Below are 18400 nucleotides of genomic sequence, written 5' to 3' on the forward strand. Positions count from 1 at the left end.
ATAAAATAAAATAAAATAAAATAAAATAAAATAAAATAAAATAAAATAAAATAAAATAAAATAAAATAAAATAAAATAAAATAAAAATAAATACATTTTCAGTAATTTATTTTTTAACTATCCCCATGTATTGTACTGTGTTTTTTATCAATCGTATCTGCCTATTATGGTTTTTACGTCATCTTCTTGCCTGCTTATCTATATTTTTTCCATGCCTTTTCCGTATTATTTACTTCGTTCTTCACTTCATTATTCCACCACCTTGTTCTTTTAAATTATTTATTACATTGTTTAACAACATATACTTTTGTTACTGTATTTTTTAATACTTCCTCGAAGGCATTCCATCTTTGTCCCACTATCCTATGATTTTGGTCCTCATTTGTCTTAAAACTTTTGCTAGTTTTTTTTTTAGTAAAGTTCTGGCACTCTTTTTATTCTAAGCACTTATCTTTTCCTTTCAGTAAATTTTTGAATTCACCTTTCTCCAGTTTATTATTGACCCATTCTGTGATTTGTAGTGTTTCATCTAAATTCCCTGCCCGAATCTACCATTCTGGCAACACCGCGATCGTGCTTGCCCGTTTTTTCACAGCACGCCTGATATAACAACCTGTAATCTGCTTACGGGCGAGCAGTACTCTACAAGCTGCGTTGTAAGCAAAATCGTACGTCGTTCGCGCGACGATTTCGCACCGATCTCGTAAAACAAATGAATGACAACGGACTTCGGCGAATCATTCGCGAAGTTGGCTTCGGCTGATAGTATTTTGTTTGGAAAGTGCTCGCACATGTTGTTAGAACCCTTGCGAAAAGTAAATATATCTAACTGTGAGTTATGAAGTTGTGTACAAATCTTTCGACGATCTGTGATATCTAGTAAATAAGTGACAGTTGATTTTTTCTGTATTGTGATATTTGTTACTGTTAATATGATGCCGCCTGCCAAGAAAAACGGCAAAAAACGGGTCAAGAAAACAAACGGTAAGTAGTGATTTGTGTTTATATACTTTAGCTTGATGGTACAGTGTGAAGGAGCTAATTAGTCGGCAAAAAACAATCACGTATTATAGACGTTTAGAGACAAAATAGTTTTGATTATTTTGGTATTAGTAGACTCGTTCAAAACAAGTTATTTATGAGTTCAGTTTTAGAACTTTGTCTTGATACGATAACTTTCCAAGAAGCATTATATAATTTGTTTATTGTGATTCACTTAAAACACAGATAGATCTATTCATCCAAGTTGTTTTCTTTAAAACAGCAAAATCATCGGAAAATACACAGACAACACAATTTGTATGAAACTTTTGTCGTTCCACTTATAACGATTGTTCCCATATTGTTCTGCCTGTTGATAAAACAGTTTAATTTGTCCTTTTCACCTCATGTTTTTCTATATGATCTGTCCATTTCATGTTCTTGTTGAATTGCAGTTGTGTCTATTTTATTCTTAATATGTTCGATATATATTGCATTCTATTTGGTGTTGTCAATGCAACCTCATGTTTCTTCACTTAGTGCACAGTATTTGTTCACTTAGTAATAGTTATCTTTATTTTGGAAAATTTACATCAGTACAAGTCGATAAACAAGCAATATTGAAGAAAATAATTTCATGATATTATACAAAAAATATGTGATTTCCATTAAATTTCAATTTATTTTTGTACAGCTTTTTATGCTATCTTGGGAATTCCATCTTTACAAATGAAAATCATCCCCGTTAGCGGGGTTTTCTCTTCCTGAAAGGCATTTTCGTTGAAGCAGGTTTTTGAGATCTATCATTGTGTTTTTGTTTGTTTCGGTTGTTTTTCTTTTCCATGATGAATTTGATTGAATCAGAAATTTATTAAGTGCTTTTGGTCCATGAGGCCAAATGGAGAACACGAGATCTCCACCATACTGTGTGTTTTTGATATTGTTTGTCTCAAATTCTTGCATGAATATATGTATAACTATAATTATAATTATTGTGTACACAATGCTGTTACTCCAAAAAAACGAGATGCTTTTTGTTTTCCTTTGGTAGTTCGCGTTTGTCTATTGGCAGAATAATTATGGACTAATCTTTTTTAAAGGATTTTACGGCTTGTAGTTCCTCTTTTCTTACATTTTGTTCCAATGTTGTATGACCCCACTAATTCTCTATGGTAGAGAGATGTGTAGATAATACACCCGCTAACTAAGTAACCTTTTAATGGATGCACCTTTTAGTTGATTTTTTTCGTAGTAATTTAGATTCATTTCACATCCGTCTACAGCAAAAACTGTACAAGTAATATATAATAGTGTTTTATAACACTCGATTTTAAAACGTTTTTTATCTTTCGAGGAAACAACGACTTACTGTATAAAAAAAAACAAGAGAAATAAACATTTATCAAGTGTCTGTTTAAAATTCTTTACAAAATCTAAAGGAATAATAGAATTAGTGTCTTTCTAAGAAACATGCATAATCCCAAAATGTTGTGAACAGATGTTTCCATTTCTACCAAACTAGGTACCTGTATTTCGATTGTTCTGGGTCACTTACCAATAAAAGATGCAAATTGTTGGAGGCGTTGGAAAACCCAAACATTTGCCAGTGCAAATTTTTAATAACAAAGGGAATTAAATATTCATTTTGGATTTTACGACTATTATTGATGATTTTATTCAGCTCCAGGTAGAAAAGAATAATTATTAACATTGGATATTTCACGCCCATATTTTAATGAACAACCATAGGGTCAATATATTCATAAAAATCGTCAACATTCGCATGTTCCGATCAAAAATATAACTAAATTTTTGAACTATATATCGACACCTGATATCAAAAACATTGTATTGTAACTCACTTTTGCTGAAGAAGTTTAGAGGAGAGCGATTTAAAAAAAAATCAACATTTTATTTTTTACTTCGTCAGTTTTAATACTTTTTGTAGTTTTCTTAATCCAGATTATATAACTTTTCCTCAGCTTTTCACTTTTACTCACCACATTGCTGTTAAAATTACTGGTCTTGATTTAGGTCGACTTACAATACCAAGTTTTTCAAGAATTTTAGGTGAAGATTGTAAGTGGTTTATACAATGAATGATATTTCAACATAGTATATAGTTATAAATGCTAACTAATGAGTATATATCAAAATAAAGATATTATTATTAGTTTTTTTTTATCGAATTTACCTTAACGTGATTTTTTTACTCAACCAAGTATCTAAGAATTCACATCATACATACAAACAAGGAATAAATAAAATAATATATGTTAGATTTATTTATTACAAAATGAGCATTTACAAATTGTAAAACAGTTTATAATATTTGCATAAAAATAACCTTCCGCAGATCCAATATCAAAGATAGTAAAATTCTTTAAATTAAACTTCCTTTTATAATAAAACAATGATACTTCTGATTGGGGTGTAGTTAATATTTTTTGCAAATCAAAGCAGGCAGTTACAACTGTTGATGTTTTCTTAGAAACTTCTTTATCGCGATTTTTGGGTTCAGGGGCAACACTTTTGTTTGCAATCTCTCTCTCTCTCTTCAATCCCTCGGAGGGAGTGTAGTGTAGTCATTTTTTTTAACTCATGCATAGGTCTTTTGCATATACCTGTTGATTGATTCATCTTGTTGAAGATCTTCCTCGTGGTTTTCTACCTTTCCTTGGGTAATAAGTCTTTCCATATTTCTGGCTCTGCTCTTGTAACCTGCCCAAAGTATTTTAATTGTTGGAGATGAACTTTGCTGGATATCCGTTTGCCGACTTTTAGCTCATTTAAAATTGAAATATTAGTCCTGTGGTCGGTCCACGGAATTCGCAACATTTCAGTGGCGTATATCTTTCGTCTTTCCGCTTGTCGTAGATTCACATCAGTGTGTTTTGTATTTGGTCTTTCTCTGCTTTAGTGTTATGTAGATTATAAGTGAGATACTGATTTCTTTCTGTGCAAAAAGCCAGTACAGTTAAACTAAGTATTGAATATGTGTCAATACTGACTTTTGGTGGCTGGCTTATTGCAGCTCTAACATCCACTTTTTTATACAGTGAATACAATTTGGGAAGCGTTAAAAACTAATCAAAATACATCCTAGTTGTTCTTTTCTTACGTAATGGGATTCATTTGCTTGAATAGAGTTTATATGCGCACGAATGGAATTTTTAATATTTTCATCTACAGCATTTGCTATGTTCCTATGGCGACCAGGCATATCTCCAGGTATAAAGCCTTCACCTTCCTATCAATTTTTTTGAAAAGCTTAGTTAACCACATATCTGTTATGTTAAAAGTGTCCAAAAATGTTTTTTTTACAAATTTAAGTCGGTGTTCTGCTAACTGTAAATTATATTCATATGTCAAGTTTCTTCTGGACTCTAACTTTGCAACTTTTCTCTCTTGTCTAAGAACATATCTATATAAATTTTCGCTCTGGTTGTCATGATCAGCCATTTTCCAAAAATTATTAAATAAATTAACTCATCATTTTCAGATAATTTCGATTTACATTCTGTTACATTTTTCGTTACATCCAGGTCCCAATTCTCTCATTTTCATTAGTTTTCCAGTTTTACTAGTATATTCTTGGCCAGAGTTTCACAGTTTTTTTATTTTCCAAACACCTGTATCCCTTTGTCTCTCCCTTCCCAGATTTTTGGGTATTGTTTTGGGCATTTCTTTGGGTATTGTTTTTTCTTATATATACACATCGGTTTAGAACGTCTTTCGACGTTGTCCGATACCTAAACACCATCTCTTCCTATCTTCGCAGTCGTTTGTTGTTAAATTTCTTTCGCTCATGGACTTGTTTACGCCGTGTTGCCATTCTAATCTGGGTCTTCCTCTTTTCCGTCGACCTATCGGTTGCCATTCTATTACTTTTTTGGGGAGCCTTGATGCTGGCATCCGTTGAACATGCCCATACCACCTTAATTGTTTCTTCTCTATATCTTGAGTTATATTTCCTTCTATTCCCATACGTTGTTTTATTACATCATTTCTGATTCGGTCTCGTCTGGAAATACCTAAAGATCTTCTCATTGCATCCATCTCTACTGCTTCTATTCGCTTTTTGTTCTTTTCACTAATTCTCCATGTTTCAGCGCCATAAAGAAGAGTAGTTTTAATCATGGTCTCATATATATTAAATTTCCTTCCTTTCGTTATCTCTTTACTCCGCAGTATACCATTGAGACATCCTAAGACTTTCTTTGCTTGAGTGATTCGTTTTTCTATTTCCCGTGTATCAGTTCCTGTATTGTCAAAGGCAACACCCAAGTAGTCATAGCTCTGACAGCAAGAAATATGTTGTCCGTTTTCGAGGTCTATGTTATCTGACTCGGTTCCAATTCAATCAGCAAACTGGAGTGTATATATACATACATTCATTGCTAAGCTCTATACCCATCCTATGTACCTTTCTTTTCCATCTTTCCAATGCCGCTGCAACATATATCTTGAATAAGGTTGGTGAGATACAGCCCCTGTCGCAAGCCTTTTGTAACCAGGAATTGTTTTTTCTTAACAGATGTATTTAATGATGAATTTAAGGTGTATATTCTTGAATGCAATCTTAGATGACTACCTTGAATATGGTGACTTCGTCTTTTAACTGCATTTTCTTAAACCAAGGCGATAATAAGTGATGTTTATACCTTTGGTGAATGTAGAAGTTTCCACTGTCGATGTATGGTGAGTATGTAATGCACTGTGAACATTTGGTACGTTATTTTTATCAGTAGAAGTTAGTTCGGTCGTAAATGATATACGTAGGTGTTATTATTTTTGTTTGAAATTCTAAACTAGTATTTTCACGCGAGTTTCTAAGATTTAAGACATGCTCAGCAGTTGATAATAAAGAATTTACTTCTTGTCTGCCTGGTAAATTGATTTGAATGTTATATACAATATTCCACTACCTCGCTTTTTTGAATCACAACTTACAATGCAGTTGTAAAAACTTACACAATAAATTTTTCGAGAAAAACATTGTATAAAATGTTACAATGCTTTTATAAAAAATATTCATCAATAATAGAATTTTTCAATATTGTAACATTGATTAAAACTTTTTTTATACCAAGTGATTCAAAATTTGCACTTACAATGAGGTTATTTTGTTAAATAACTTTATATATACATAAGATAGGATAAAAGTAATTAGACCAAAATAAAGGTTATCTTTTATATATGTTTTTTAATCCATAGTTGAAAAACATTGAAAGTAGAGTTACAATGTTATTCTAATACAATTACGAACTTTTAGTAAAACCACAAAATTGTAAAAATTCTTTATTATTTAAAACATTGGACTCGTTTCGACATCCCTGCCATCATCAGCTATAAATTTAGGAGAAGGTAGGTAAATCTGAAATGCACCAGAATACACAACTTTAAGAAAGAACTTAGTGGACAGAAGATGATTTAATGTAAAAAATTTGCTACTTACGGATTATAATTACAAGAAGTAGGACTCCAAAAGTCCAATTGCTCTCTTCCGGGTACCATTTTGGAGAGATAGGATGAGATAGGTCACCAGAGTTTGTGACGTGTGTCAGTATTGTCCTACCTACTGTCAGTCGACATAGAAACTATTCTTTATTACTAGAGCACTTTACCTTCGTACTTCTTTTGTTGTATAGTAGAATGGTTCATTGATTATCTAGTGTCTAGCGATAATCCAAAACAGTCACAGATTCCTGAAATATACTTTTTTTTGCTATACATATAGGCTTTTTATCCAAATTATCCTTATTCTTTTTGACAATCTTGTTTTATTTGAAATGATGTTAGTTTTTGTTTGGTATTTTAGTCTTGTCAATTTAAAAAAAATATTAACTAGAAAAACATTTCTTTTTCTCAAAATCTCTGTTGTCTACGTGAGAAGTCGCAGTAGTCTTTGACAAAACAAAAACAATAAAACGGCCCCATCGTCGGCGTATCTGGCGTATAAATAGGCACAGTCGCGAATGGCGAATCACAGGTGCTTTAGATTATTTTTGTTCAAAGCGTGCGATGTGAGGCTGTTATGTCATCTTTTTGGTGTCTCTCTTAACCAGCCGCAGGCAAGCAGCTAGACAGACAGACGTTTCGTTACAGAAATAATAGTTTGAGACTCAAATCTATTTTCGAAATTATACATCCAGACGATATAGAGAGTGTCGCACTAGGGGCTGGACATTTACGAGTTCATTTATGTTTTTATTATTATTTCTGTAGTTGTTTTGATCTACAGTTAATTTGATAGCCATTTTTTTAGTTTAATGTCGGACCGAAAATACTCAGCTGTGGTGTTGAATCAGCAATATAATTTGGAGGAATTAATACCTCTCAAATTAAAAACAACAAAGTTAGATTGATATATATATATATATATATATATATATATATATATATATATATATATATATATATATATATATATATATATATATATATATTGATGAAAGAATACATGACCAAATCGACAGCTCTCAATTAATGGAAATCATCCTTGATAGTGCTAAAAAAATCGGAGGCCGCAACAACAAAGTGAACATAGTACACTCTGATAAAGCTAAAGTAATGCTAAAACAAAGAAGGGAAATAAAAGTAAGTAGCAACATACATAGAATACAATACACAGAATTTTGTAAGACAATAAGGAAAAATATTAAGGAAGACATAAGAAAATACAATGAAAGACTGGTAGAAAATGTAATTGAGAACAGGAAAAACTAAGAAAACAAAAAAAGCATTAATCATTGGGAAGAAGCAAATCGTTTGCAAATACAACTTATAACTAAATTCTACAGCGAACTATACAAAGCCCATGACACACTTGATCAATAACCAAGAAAATGTACCAGAAGTCCTTCCGGAACAAGTAGAATCGATAATTGCAAAAATGAAAAATGGTAAAGCAGCTGGAATAAATCTTAGCAGGCATATTTACGAATGACATAGACATTATTGCTAGGTTCACAGAATCTCTGATCGAAGCATTTCGATCACTAAGGGCGTCTGCACTTAGAATGGGATTAAAAATAAACGCACAGAAAACCAAGTATATGTATTGTACTAGATCAGGCAACCAGATACCTAGACTATTAATTGATGATCTGGAACTGGAAAGTGTGGACACCTTCGTCTACCTGGGCTCGCTGCTGACCAAAGACAACAATGTCAGCGAAGAAATTAAAAGAAGAATAGTGCTTGCCAATAAGTGCTATTATGGCTTGAGGAAAAATATGGCCCCAAAACTACCCAGAAAAATTAAAGTTACCATATATAAAACACTAATAAGGCCAGTGTTAACATACGGGTCTGAAACGTGGTCACTTACACAGAATGACCAAGAATTGCTTAAACGTTTCGAGAGAAAAATTCTAAGGAAAATATATGGAGGAATCCAAGAATTAGAATTAGTATTAGTATTAAAATAGTAGCATTAACCTTCATAGATTTCGAGAAGGCTTTCGATTCTATATATCCCAAGGCAGTAATAGAAGCTTTAGCAAATATATACCGACAAGAAAAAGCTAAGGTAAAAATTTATGAAAACGCTCCAGAATTTCCCACTACCAGAGGGGCCCGACAAGGAGACACAATATCACCAAAACTCTTCACTGCAACTCTAGAAAATATATTCAGCAAAATGAACTGGCGGAACAAAGGAATATCTGTTGATAGAGAATACCTCAGCCATCTAAGATTTGCAGATGACATCATTCTGATTGTTAACAATCCTGCACAACTACAAGAACTTATAAGCGACCTAAATGCAGCTAGCAATGAAGTTGGCCTAAAAATGAGCTTGACAAAAACAAAAACCATGTACAACGATCTAGTGGATGTCCAAGATGTAATAATAAACAACACTGCACTTGAGACAGTAGACGAGTATGTATACGTGGGACAATTAATACATAAATCTGACTCCTTACTTCCAGAAATCAACAGAGTGAATCTAGCTTGGACATTTTTTTTGGTAGAAATGCAATTATATTCAAATCGAAGATGCCAATCCACCTAAAGAAAAAAGCATTCGATCAGTGTATACTACCAATCACGACATACGGCTGCGAAACTTGGACACTGGGCATCAAGAGACCAAGGAGAGGTCCAAATTTAAGATGGGACTATGACATAAGGAAACAAGCCGGTACAACATGGCACCATGGATAAATCGTCACCTATGTAACAGATATAGATGATGTTTTCAATAAATATAGATAAAAGATAACTTGATTCACGACAAAGATAAAAAGATAACATTAGGATAGAATATTTTGCTACATTCTTTGCATAGACCAGACAATATTTCTCTTAAGCTACAATATCCAGTAATACTTAAAGGAGTTTAAATACCTGGGGGCGATAATCACAGCGGACAACCACATAGAAAAAGAGGTCTCAGCAAGGATAGCTGCGGAAAATAGAGCATTATACTCCCTTTCAACATTATTAAGATCGAAGCTGCTAAAAATAAAATCTAAATTAACACTGTACAAGTCGATTATTTGCCCAATTATTACATATGGCAGTGACACATGGATTCTCAACCAGCGGGAAATCAATAAGCTTCTAGTATTTGAAAGAAAGGTTCTCAGAATAATATTTGGCCCCCAAAGAGATGAATTCACAGGAGATTGGAGAAGACGCCGCAATGCTGAATTGGTGACTCTGTATGGAACTAAAAACATAGCAAGGCAAACCGAATAAGATGGGCAGGTCACGTGGTATGATCAGAGGATGACAGAGTGTTAAAGACAGTGTTCTTTGAAAGAGCAGATGGTAAAAGGTCAGTAGACCGACCGAGAAAAAGATGGAAGGATGATGTTGAAACCGATTTATCTAGAATTGGGGTACAACAATGGGAAATAGAAGCGCAATATCGTAGAGGATGGAGGGCGATAGTGGATGCGGCGAAGACTCCCCGAGTTGTAAAGCCAGTGAAGAAGAAGAACAATATCCATATAATATGGCGGCTACGATAGTCCGTATTTTATTGCTAAATTTTTGCTAATTTAAAGTACCCCTCACACCATGTGCTACCGATCTCAGTTCCTTAAATTCACAAAAATGCTAATAAACTAGTTTTAAGATAGGTACACATGCGTAATTTATTGCTATAGTTCTAAGCCTTTTATTAATTCCGAGAAACAATAAGTGCTGTAGCTTTCGATAGACAATGTGTATTGTAGTTTAAGTGTGAAGTTACAATAATTTTTGTGTTTTGGAAGCAATAAATAAATAAAGGTGAATCAATAGAAAGCATTTTTGGCTTTGAACTGCATCAATAAAGTAATAAAAACCATGTATGAACTGGTCTTAATTACTAAATAAATCTTTTTTCCTGACATTTTTAAAACTCTTTTGCGTTAACCCTCCTTTCCACGGGTGGGGTCCATCAGGACAGCTATAAATGAAATTGCTTAATTTTTTCAATTTTTTTTTTTGTATTTTTTTCCTTCACTCGGTGTACCTTTTAATGGCAATGAATAGTACACTTTAGCATAATTTGGTGAAATTGTATGAATCCCTTCAATCGCTACCTGTAAAAGTGTCCTGACAGACCCCACCCGTGAGTGGGCGTTTCTTGTTTTTGTGCTATGGCTTGGCTAACATTGCAGCTATAAATGCTTTTATTATATACTAAGATTCAATAATACGAATGCAGAATTTCGGTCTTCTCGTCAATTGTTTCTAAAGTCTTTAGGAATTGCGGTAGTCCAGAAAAAAATAAAAATACGAGCACCAAATATGCGTATACCGAGAACATCACGGTTACTTGCTGCAAAATTTTCTGGAATTGAGCAAAGGACGAGGGATGACCCAGCCCCAGGAAAACGGGGATGTGTAACTATTGTAAAACAAGAAAAACTAGATATTTTTGCCAATTGTGTAAAAACTGATTATGTATGGAACATATATAAGCGTGTTGTGCTGATTGTGTAGAAACAAAATTAACATTATTTAACCTCCTCTATTTTCTGTTTCAAATTTTAATTTTGGATATTTAGTTTTTACTTGTATTACTGAAGTATATAGAGTGATAATGTTGTCTTTTTTTATATTTTCCTTTTGTATTTTGCCGTTCATAATTTTTTTAATAAACTCTTGTAAAAAAATAATGGTGTTAGTTATTTCGCAGTAAACTATACCAATACATATTGATACACATATTATATGTACATTTAGGTAGTACAACGTTATATCAGTAAGTTTCCTTAAAAATATTAAAAAAAAAAATTTTTTTAATGAGAAATAGGATGTTTAAAATTTGGTCCTGATAGAGCCCACCCGTGGATTTGTGTCACAAGAAAGTCACCCGTGGAAAGGAGGGTTTTGTAATGAAAATTAAAGTATATTTAAAAGTCTCCAGTTTGGTAATGTAGTATTGTTTATTTATTCTATTACAATAATTATATTTTTGTATATATTTTAGACTATTATTTGCAGTTAAATAGGTTCATATGTTTGTGATTATCAAAAATTTCGTTTCGTAAATTGCCTTGGTTTTCTTCCGACTTCACAGAATGCCTATTTATAGATATTTTTCTATTGCTTTGATTAGATAAAATGCACCTCTTGTCATTTAGTTACTCCTTTGTAATTTTGTTTTTGCATAGCATCCAATAAACAGATAATAAATACACTACGAGTACCTATAAAACGTCTAAAAAGCGCAACTGCATACTCCAATTAATAAAACAAAACGCAACGATCACGTTTGTTCGAGTGAAAGCCTAAATTATAAACTAATCTTATCCTCGGAGATTGACCGACCCGACGTGCATATTTAGAAAATCTTACATCATTTCGTTGGGAAAAAGAAAATAACCTATAATTTGAGATAAATTCATGTAATGAGGTCAAGCGAGTCGCTGTTTGAACGAGAATTTGCAAAAAATATAGTGGAACAGGAAAGATTTCGATGATGGTTTTGTAAACAGCTATTAATCGATCAAAAAAGTGCAGGAAGACAACTTGTTTACTGGGAATGCAGCCAGTCATTTCGAACAACAACATGTGGGAAAATTTGATATAGTTTGGATATAATTGCACCATGAGGTTCGATGTAAACATCAAAATAACACGTAATCCAATCATTTACTATGTTTTATTTATCAATTTATAGCAAAAATATCAATTAAGAGGAGCTCTCTATTGATCCCTGGTACATATTTATTCTTAAGAGTTTAAGAATGCAAACAAAATGATTTTTATTATCTACAAAAAGGAATTTACTTTAAAACAAGGTAAAAACTATAACATTAGTTTTATTAAATAAATAATCAAGATTACTTTTATTCGTTTAAATAAACACTTATTGTTATGATTATGGTAGATCAGGACAGGACCTATTTATAAGCCTTTCAAACATTTAGACCTAAGGCGGGTCGATTGTACCACCCCTATCATAAGGACTAGGCCCGTAAGTACCTGGTCTTCGGCCATGCCGCTCCGGGCTCTCATATCTGCTTAAATCAGCAGGGCGCTCCAAATCTGAGCTCTTCCTGCCGTTCAGAACGTCTACTCTAGTAACCTTATGGCCTCACAAAAAGCCTTAAGTCTCTTTAAGGGTAACTCCCTCATTTGACTCGGTTGCATAAAGGCATAAGGACCCAGGATCTTATGGAGCCGATGAGAGGCGAGTGCCGGGCACTTCCAGAGATTTCCTCCTCCTTATCACAAAGACGGCACCGTGGGCCATCTGCTAATCCAAGCAGATGAAGGTGCCGCCTGCTTCTACGGTCTAGAAGAAGTTAAGTTGTAAGACTTTTAACCTCCACAACTGGCCCAGGAGTTCTGGAACCTCCGCAGGGGAAGCTCCTTGAGACTCCCCCCACCAGTACTAAAAAGCAACCCAATCACAGGTTCGGATTCCTAAGGCAGAGTAGATGAGCTCTGTCTTGTCATTCCCTTCCACGCCTGTGTGTTTCGGCACCCATACCAAGTTAGCCCTATTGGTCAGCGCATCAACAAGTGCCCTCTTGCACTCAAGAACCAGCTTAGAACTGACTTTGGTCGCGTTTAAAGCCCTTAGCGCTGGTTGACTGTCAAAGCAGATAGAGATATTCTATATATAGGTCCTACCTGAGCAAGCTATATCTATAAACTATTGAGCACACACCAGGATTGCAAAGAACTTAGCCTGAAAGACCCATACATGGGAAACAAGATTCTGGCTAGATTCAAATCCGATTCCGCTACCTTATACTAAAGCACCTGCCCGTTCTATTCTGGACCGATCGGTGAACCAGGTAACCCCACTTTGACGGATCAGTGCGGGCTCTCGTTCGAAATAAACACTTAAAGCAAATGAAACGGGCTCTGGTTATATATTATATGCCTGATATACTAATCAAAATTTCCAAAAACAATGCACAACTAATTAAACAATTTTTACGAGTTTCGAATATCTTACGATATATGGTCAGGGATTAACTGAAGCTTTCTTCATTGCGTCTTAGGTTTTGTCTTATATAAAGGGTTATGGACTCAATTTCAGGCAAGTATTTGCTACATTTTCTCTATTCGTAAGCATCGCCACGTATTATAATATTCTGAAGCAGGGATCCAACGGTGCGTGAAGTCTGGAAGTCCTCGCCCGAACAATCGGAAATGTGGTCGGGTCATTCCAATAGGCGTGGAGTATCAAGGTTCTAGTTTAGTTTTTCGCGCCAGCTTCCGAGCTCCTCTGAATCGTGTTGATATACCGAGAAATGACGGGACTTACCGTGCCGACCGAAAATCGCCAATTCTGTCCTGTTCCACGGTGGGTGAACTGGCAAGATTGGAACGAGGAGTGGCACTCCACACGCCGTTAATCTTTTAATAGATACTCTAGATTTCTAACATGTTTTCGGGGTATATTTAGGGATGTTTTCAGCGTCTTAAAATGTTTCAACTGAAATTGGTTGGCTTTTATCACAAAAGGCTCTTTTGTCATCAACGAAGTGTGAGAAAAAAATGTTTGCTAGTTTTTATCTTTTTTGAGAAGGTATGGCATAAGTACATATTATTTACCACATTTTATTACCTACCAGAACAGTACTCTATTTCTAGAATCGTAGATATCAGACAAATGCTTTATAATCAAGCAAAAGGAAGTATTGGACTAGTTCTGGACATTTCATACACCAGGATTTCCCTTGAACTAAATCAAATTACTATAAAACAAATGAACTCTTGTTTCCATATGAGAATACTGCAAAATTATTGATTACTTGGACGTGACTCCAAATTATCAACTCATAAGTTGTTGCTTTACAATCAATGGCGGTTGCTCTATCTGGAGTACCTGTGTAAAAAATTGCTGTACTCTTTTGGATAACCTAAAACTGGAAAAATTTTGATTACATTGTGTGAAGTAGTAGTACTTACACGAGGAGGTGAGGCGTGCATTCCCAGGTGTATAATACCCTCACATGCCTCGTGTGTTTGTTTTTGGATTTTTTTCTTTTAAACCAAACCATTATTGCCATTTCACTTGCCAGGTCAAGTGTCATGCCAACTCGTTGAGTTCAGTTTCCTATGTGACTACCTTTTCATGCTTTCTTCTTCACTTTTCGGATTGATACTCTAGTAATTGGTGTCTGACATAATAACTCTTGCCTGTTGAGGAAGTCGTCCAGAATGTTAAGATTTTTTTTAGCCCTCCATGATTCTATCAGCAGGTAGTCTCTGGTGCAGCCATCTTGTTTTCCATTTATCGTTGTTTGTAGTGCAGATATCTAAGGTTTCTTGTTCCCTTCTGCAGCTTGTGCGTAGCCTGTTTTCTGTTCTGGTTACATGAAAAAAAAGCGTCCTAAAATATAGAAAACACTATAAGAAAATAAGAAATCAAAAGACAAATTACAATCTCACCCGATTTCCTAAAATCCACTGACATAGTCATTATCATGTTTTATTCAGTAATTTGAATACTGAAACAATAGGTATTTGCTCGATTGCCTAATAATTTAACAAACAAAACAGTCTTTCAACAAAATTCAAGCCGAACAAACATATATTGAACGATTTATGTTTAGCTATTAAATTTCGGTAGATTTCATATCACGGTTTTGTTGCTTACCAAGAAATTATATTGTGTAAACACGGCTAAACAATTTTTAAATAGTGCATTCAGCAGCAGATTTCGTAAAAGGTCAGATCAGGGTATGTAAAGTCATCACGGTTGTTAAATTTACATATAGACAAGCTGATAAGCAGTTTTTTATCATTGAGAAATGATTAAATAGCTACATTCCGAGGAATATGGCAAATATTTCTATTGATGTATGATATATAATGCTGCATATCCACACGACGTGCCTTTCTTCGATAGGACAATCCTGTATGATTTTAGGAAAATATCTAACAAGAACAAATCAGGTATGCAGAATGGGCAAAAGAATTAATTCAAAGTTAATTTGGACATTATTCATAGACCAATTATAGATACATTGAGAAACTAGTATATCTGCGTACTCTAGACTCTAGAGACGTGTATCAGCAACTCATCTTCAATTATCATTAGACCAGGGTGGTGGAAAAACGACTAAATTTGGATGTAAGAGGTTATATTCGGATTTTTGCAGAAATAGTTATTTGACAACTTTAGTAATACTAATTAACATATTCTCGCTCTTAAATAGGTCGGGAACATTTAAAAAAAAATATTTAAAAATTATTACGATTTTTTTCTACTTTCCTTGTTTATAACTTTAAAACAAGTCATTTTGAAGCAAAGTAGTAGTGAAATAAAATAGTGATAATTGGATTTTCTATAAGATACGGCTGGTTAAAAATATTTTAATTTATTGCTCTTGCTACCAAATAGCAATAAATATAAAAAAGAGGGGGAAACAAGCTTATTCTTATTTAATATTTTTCAACCACTTAGATTGCACTTAGGACTTTTATAATTCGTCAGGAAAATCTTCATAATATAATAAAACAGCACACCAAATTTCATTAAAATCTATTTAATAGATTTCGCGTAATAGTTTTGCAAACTTTTTTTGATATACCTATAATACCAATAAATTGTCATCAGCACATAATATGCAGGAATCTATTGATCTATTGATACCTAAGTTAATATTTATAAATAATACGATAAACAGTGTTGAATAAGTTGCAAAAATTGGCAAACGAGTTCCTAAAAGTGTCGAGATCTATTAATAAATCGGTAATGTCACGCAAATAACATCAGTAGGTCGGTATCTGTTGCTAAGATCTGTTTTGTTTTGTTGACAATGTTTTTAAAGAGAACAGCGGTGCTAACACTAGAGGAATAATCATTAACAATATGATAATTGGTGTTTTGACGCAAAAAATCACTAATTCTATATGAACGGTCAAACAGTATTTGTACAACCGATTTTTACGTGTTAAGAAATTAGAACTGAGGTGTATAAAAATCATTAGACCAATAAATTTCAATTCATAGCATTGGCGATCAGCTATACTTTCTTGTTGGGATTTTGTCTTTTTTTATTTATTGTTTTACAACATATTCTTGTTATATAACACCATAATTTTTTCTTCTCATTTATTGTACGTGGCGGACCTTGTTAAAATTTTTATAATATAAAAATTTTCAATAATTTAACACATATTTCAAAATATATCTCTTTAATAAATATAAATAACTTTAATAATTTAAATAGTAAAAAAACATCACTTTTTCTTTCAACAAACAATAGCATAGAAACTTCCCTTAAGAAACTTCCCCCTTACTTGTCAGACAGTTACAACATTGACCGAAGATCACCCATTATCTGCAATATGGGATAGTTTGAACTATGTATCACCAATCCTTATATAAAAACTCTTGTACCGGAATGTAAGCAGTATTTTGTTTATTTCTAATTTATTACAATTCAACAGATTTTTTCTCTTACCAATTTGTGGGTTGTTACTTTGTCTGCTAAAGTAATTTTATGCATATTAATAAACACAGACATGTAATATTGGCATAATTACTATAACTTTTTTGATCTATCCTATAGCACCCTAATATGGGCTTTTTATAATTTCAGCATTTAATTTACTTTGTACCACTGACCTGATGATGCTTTGCAAATTTTAGAAAGCGAAACCGGTCGTCTTGGGTAGTAAAATTAAATTGATTGTGAGTGAGTCTAATTTATTTCTTTTACCTCTTTTTTAAAATGGACTCACACAAGCAACACATTCATGATTAGTCATTTGTAGGTTTCCAATTATATTATCGTTTTATGTCAATTCTGTCTAAATTTTTTGTATCTTGTCATTTGTCAATATAAATCGAGAGATAGGACCAGATATTGAGGTGATAACTGCAATCAAATCTTTAGAAAGTGGTGTTTTCTGGTACAATCTCATGTGAATTAGTGAAGTAAATCGACGACCAAGGAATTCGTTGATTTCAATTTGTTGCGTTTTCACGATTCTGTCGCAACAGTTTCTATAGGTTACACCATTGTCTGATGTGTAGGTATATGCCTGAAATAGTATTTAAAAAAATTAATATATATAACACAAAGGAACTAATAAATATCTGCTGATAAGTTACTCCTTCTTAATTTTTTTTAATTATTCAAGCAATTATTAACACTTTCATGACTCAATGGAATAGCTGTGAAGGTTTGGAAAGCTCTAGGAGAGGAAAGAGTTGATGTTTTGTGACAAAAAAGGTGTAGAGGGGACATTCAGGACTGTAAGAACTATACAGGGATAAAGTTAATGTCTCATACATTGAAAATTTGAGAGAGAACTGGGAGCGAAGGTTAAGGAGGGAGACATCGATGGAAGAACAGTTTGGGTTTCTTTGGTTGGTTGGTTTCGTGAAGGGTATGTACGAGGGAGTGTACACCAAAGTAAAGACATATCGGATTGACCGATAGTGACGGTTGGTTGCATCAATGTTCTTAACTGAGTCCCTATCTGTTTAATCTCGTTACTGATGTACTGACAGAGAAGGTAAAAGAGGGAAGTCTTTAGTCAATGCGAGTGATATTGTGTTAGTGGAGGAGAGAAAAGAAATGTTGGAGAGTTGAACAAGGGCTATTGAAGAGGGAGGACTTAAGGTTAGCAGATCGAAAATGGAGTGTATGTGGTTGGTAGGAATAGGAATGGTTGAGGACATCGAATTGCTTGAGAAAAAACTAGAACGAGTAGGAGAATTTAAATACCTTGGCTCCTATGTAACGGAAAATGGGACACTAGATCTAGAAGTTGCCCTTAGGATACATATAGGTTGATTTAACTGAAAGCGAATGAGCGGGATACTCTGTGATCAAAAAATCGGGGAAGATCTGAAAGGAGAGATATACAAGAGTGTGGTGAGGCCTAAGTTAGTGTACAGCAGTGATGTATGGTCTGTAAAGGAGATTAAGGAAAAGAAAATGGTGGTAGCTTAAATTAAAATGTTACGGTGGATGTTGGGTAAGACTAA

General features: G+C 33.7%; 1 protein-coding gene across 1 annotated transcript in view; it reads left to right on the top strand.

The window, feature by feature from the left end:
• Positions 1-633: 633 nt before the first annotated feature.
• Positions 634-18400, top strand: part of tkv (serine/threonine receptor kinase thickveins) — a 136569-nt gene continuing 118802 nt past the window's right edge. Inside the window, exon 1 of the mRNA XM_072539878.1 lies at positions 634-984. Coding sequence (XP_072395979.1) covers positions 933-984 — 52 coding nt within the window. The 5' untranslated portion in view covers positions 634-932. The remainder of the gene's footprint in view (positions 985-18400) is intronic.

The sequence above is a fragment of the Diabrotica undecimpunctata genome, chromosome 8 (genome assembly GCF_040954645.1).
Source record: "Diabrotica undecimpunctata isolate CICGRU chromosome 8, icDiaUnde3, whole genome shotgun sequence".
NCBI classification, from domain to species: domain Eukaryota; kingdom Metazoa; phylum Arthropoda; class Insecta; order Coleoptera; family Chrysomelidae; genus Diabrotica; species Diabrotica undecimpunctata.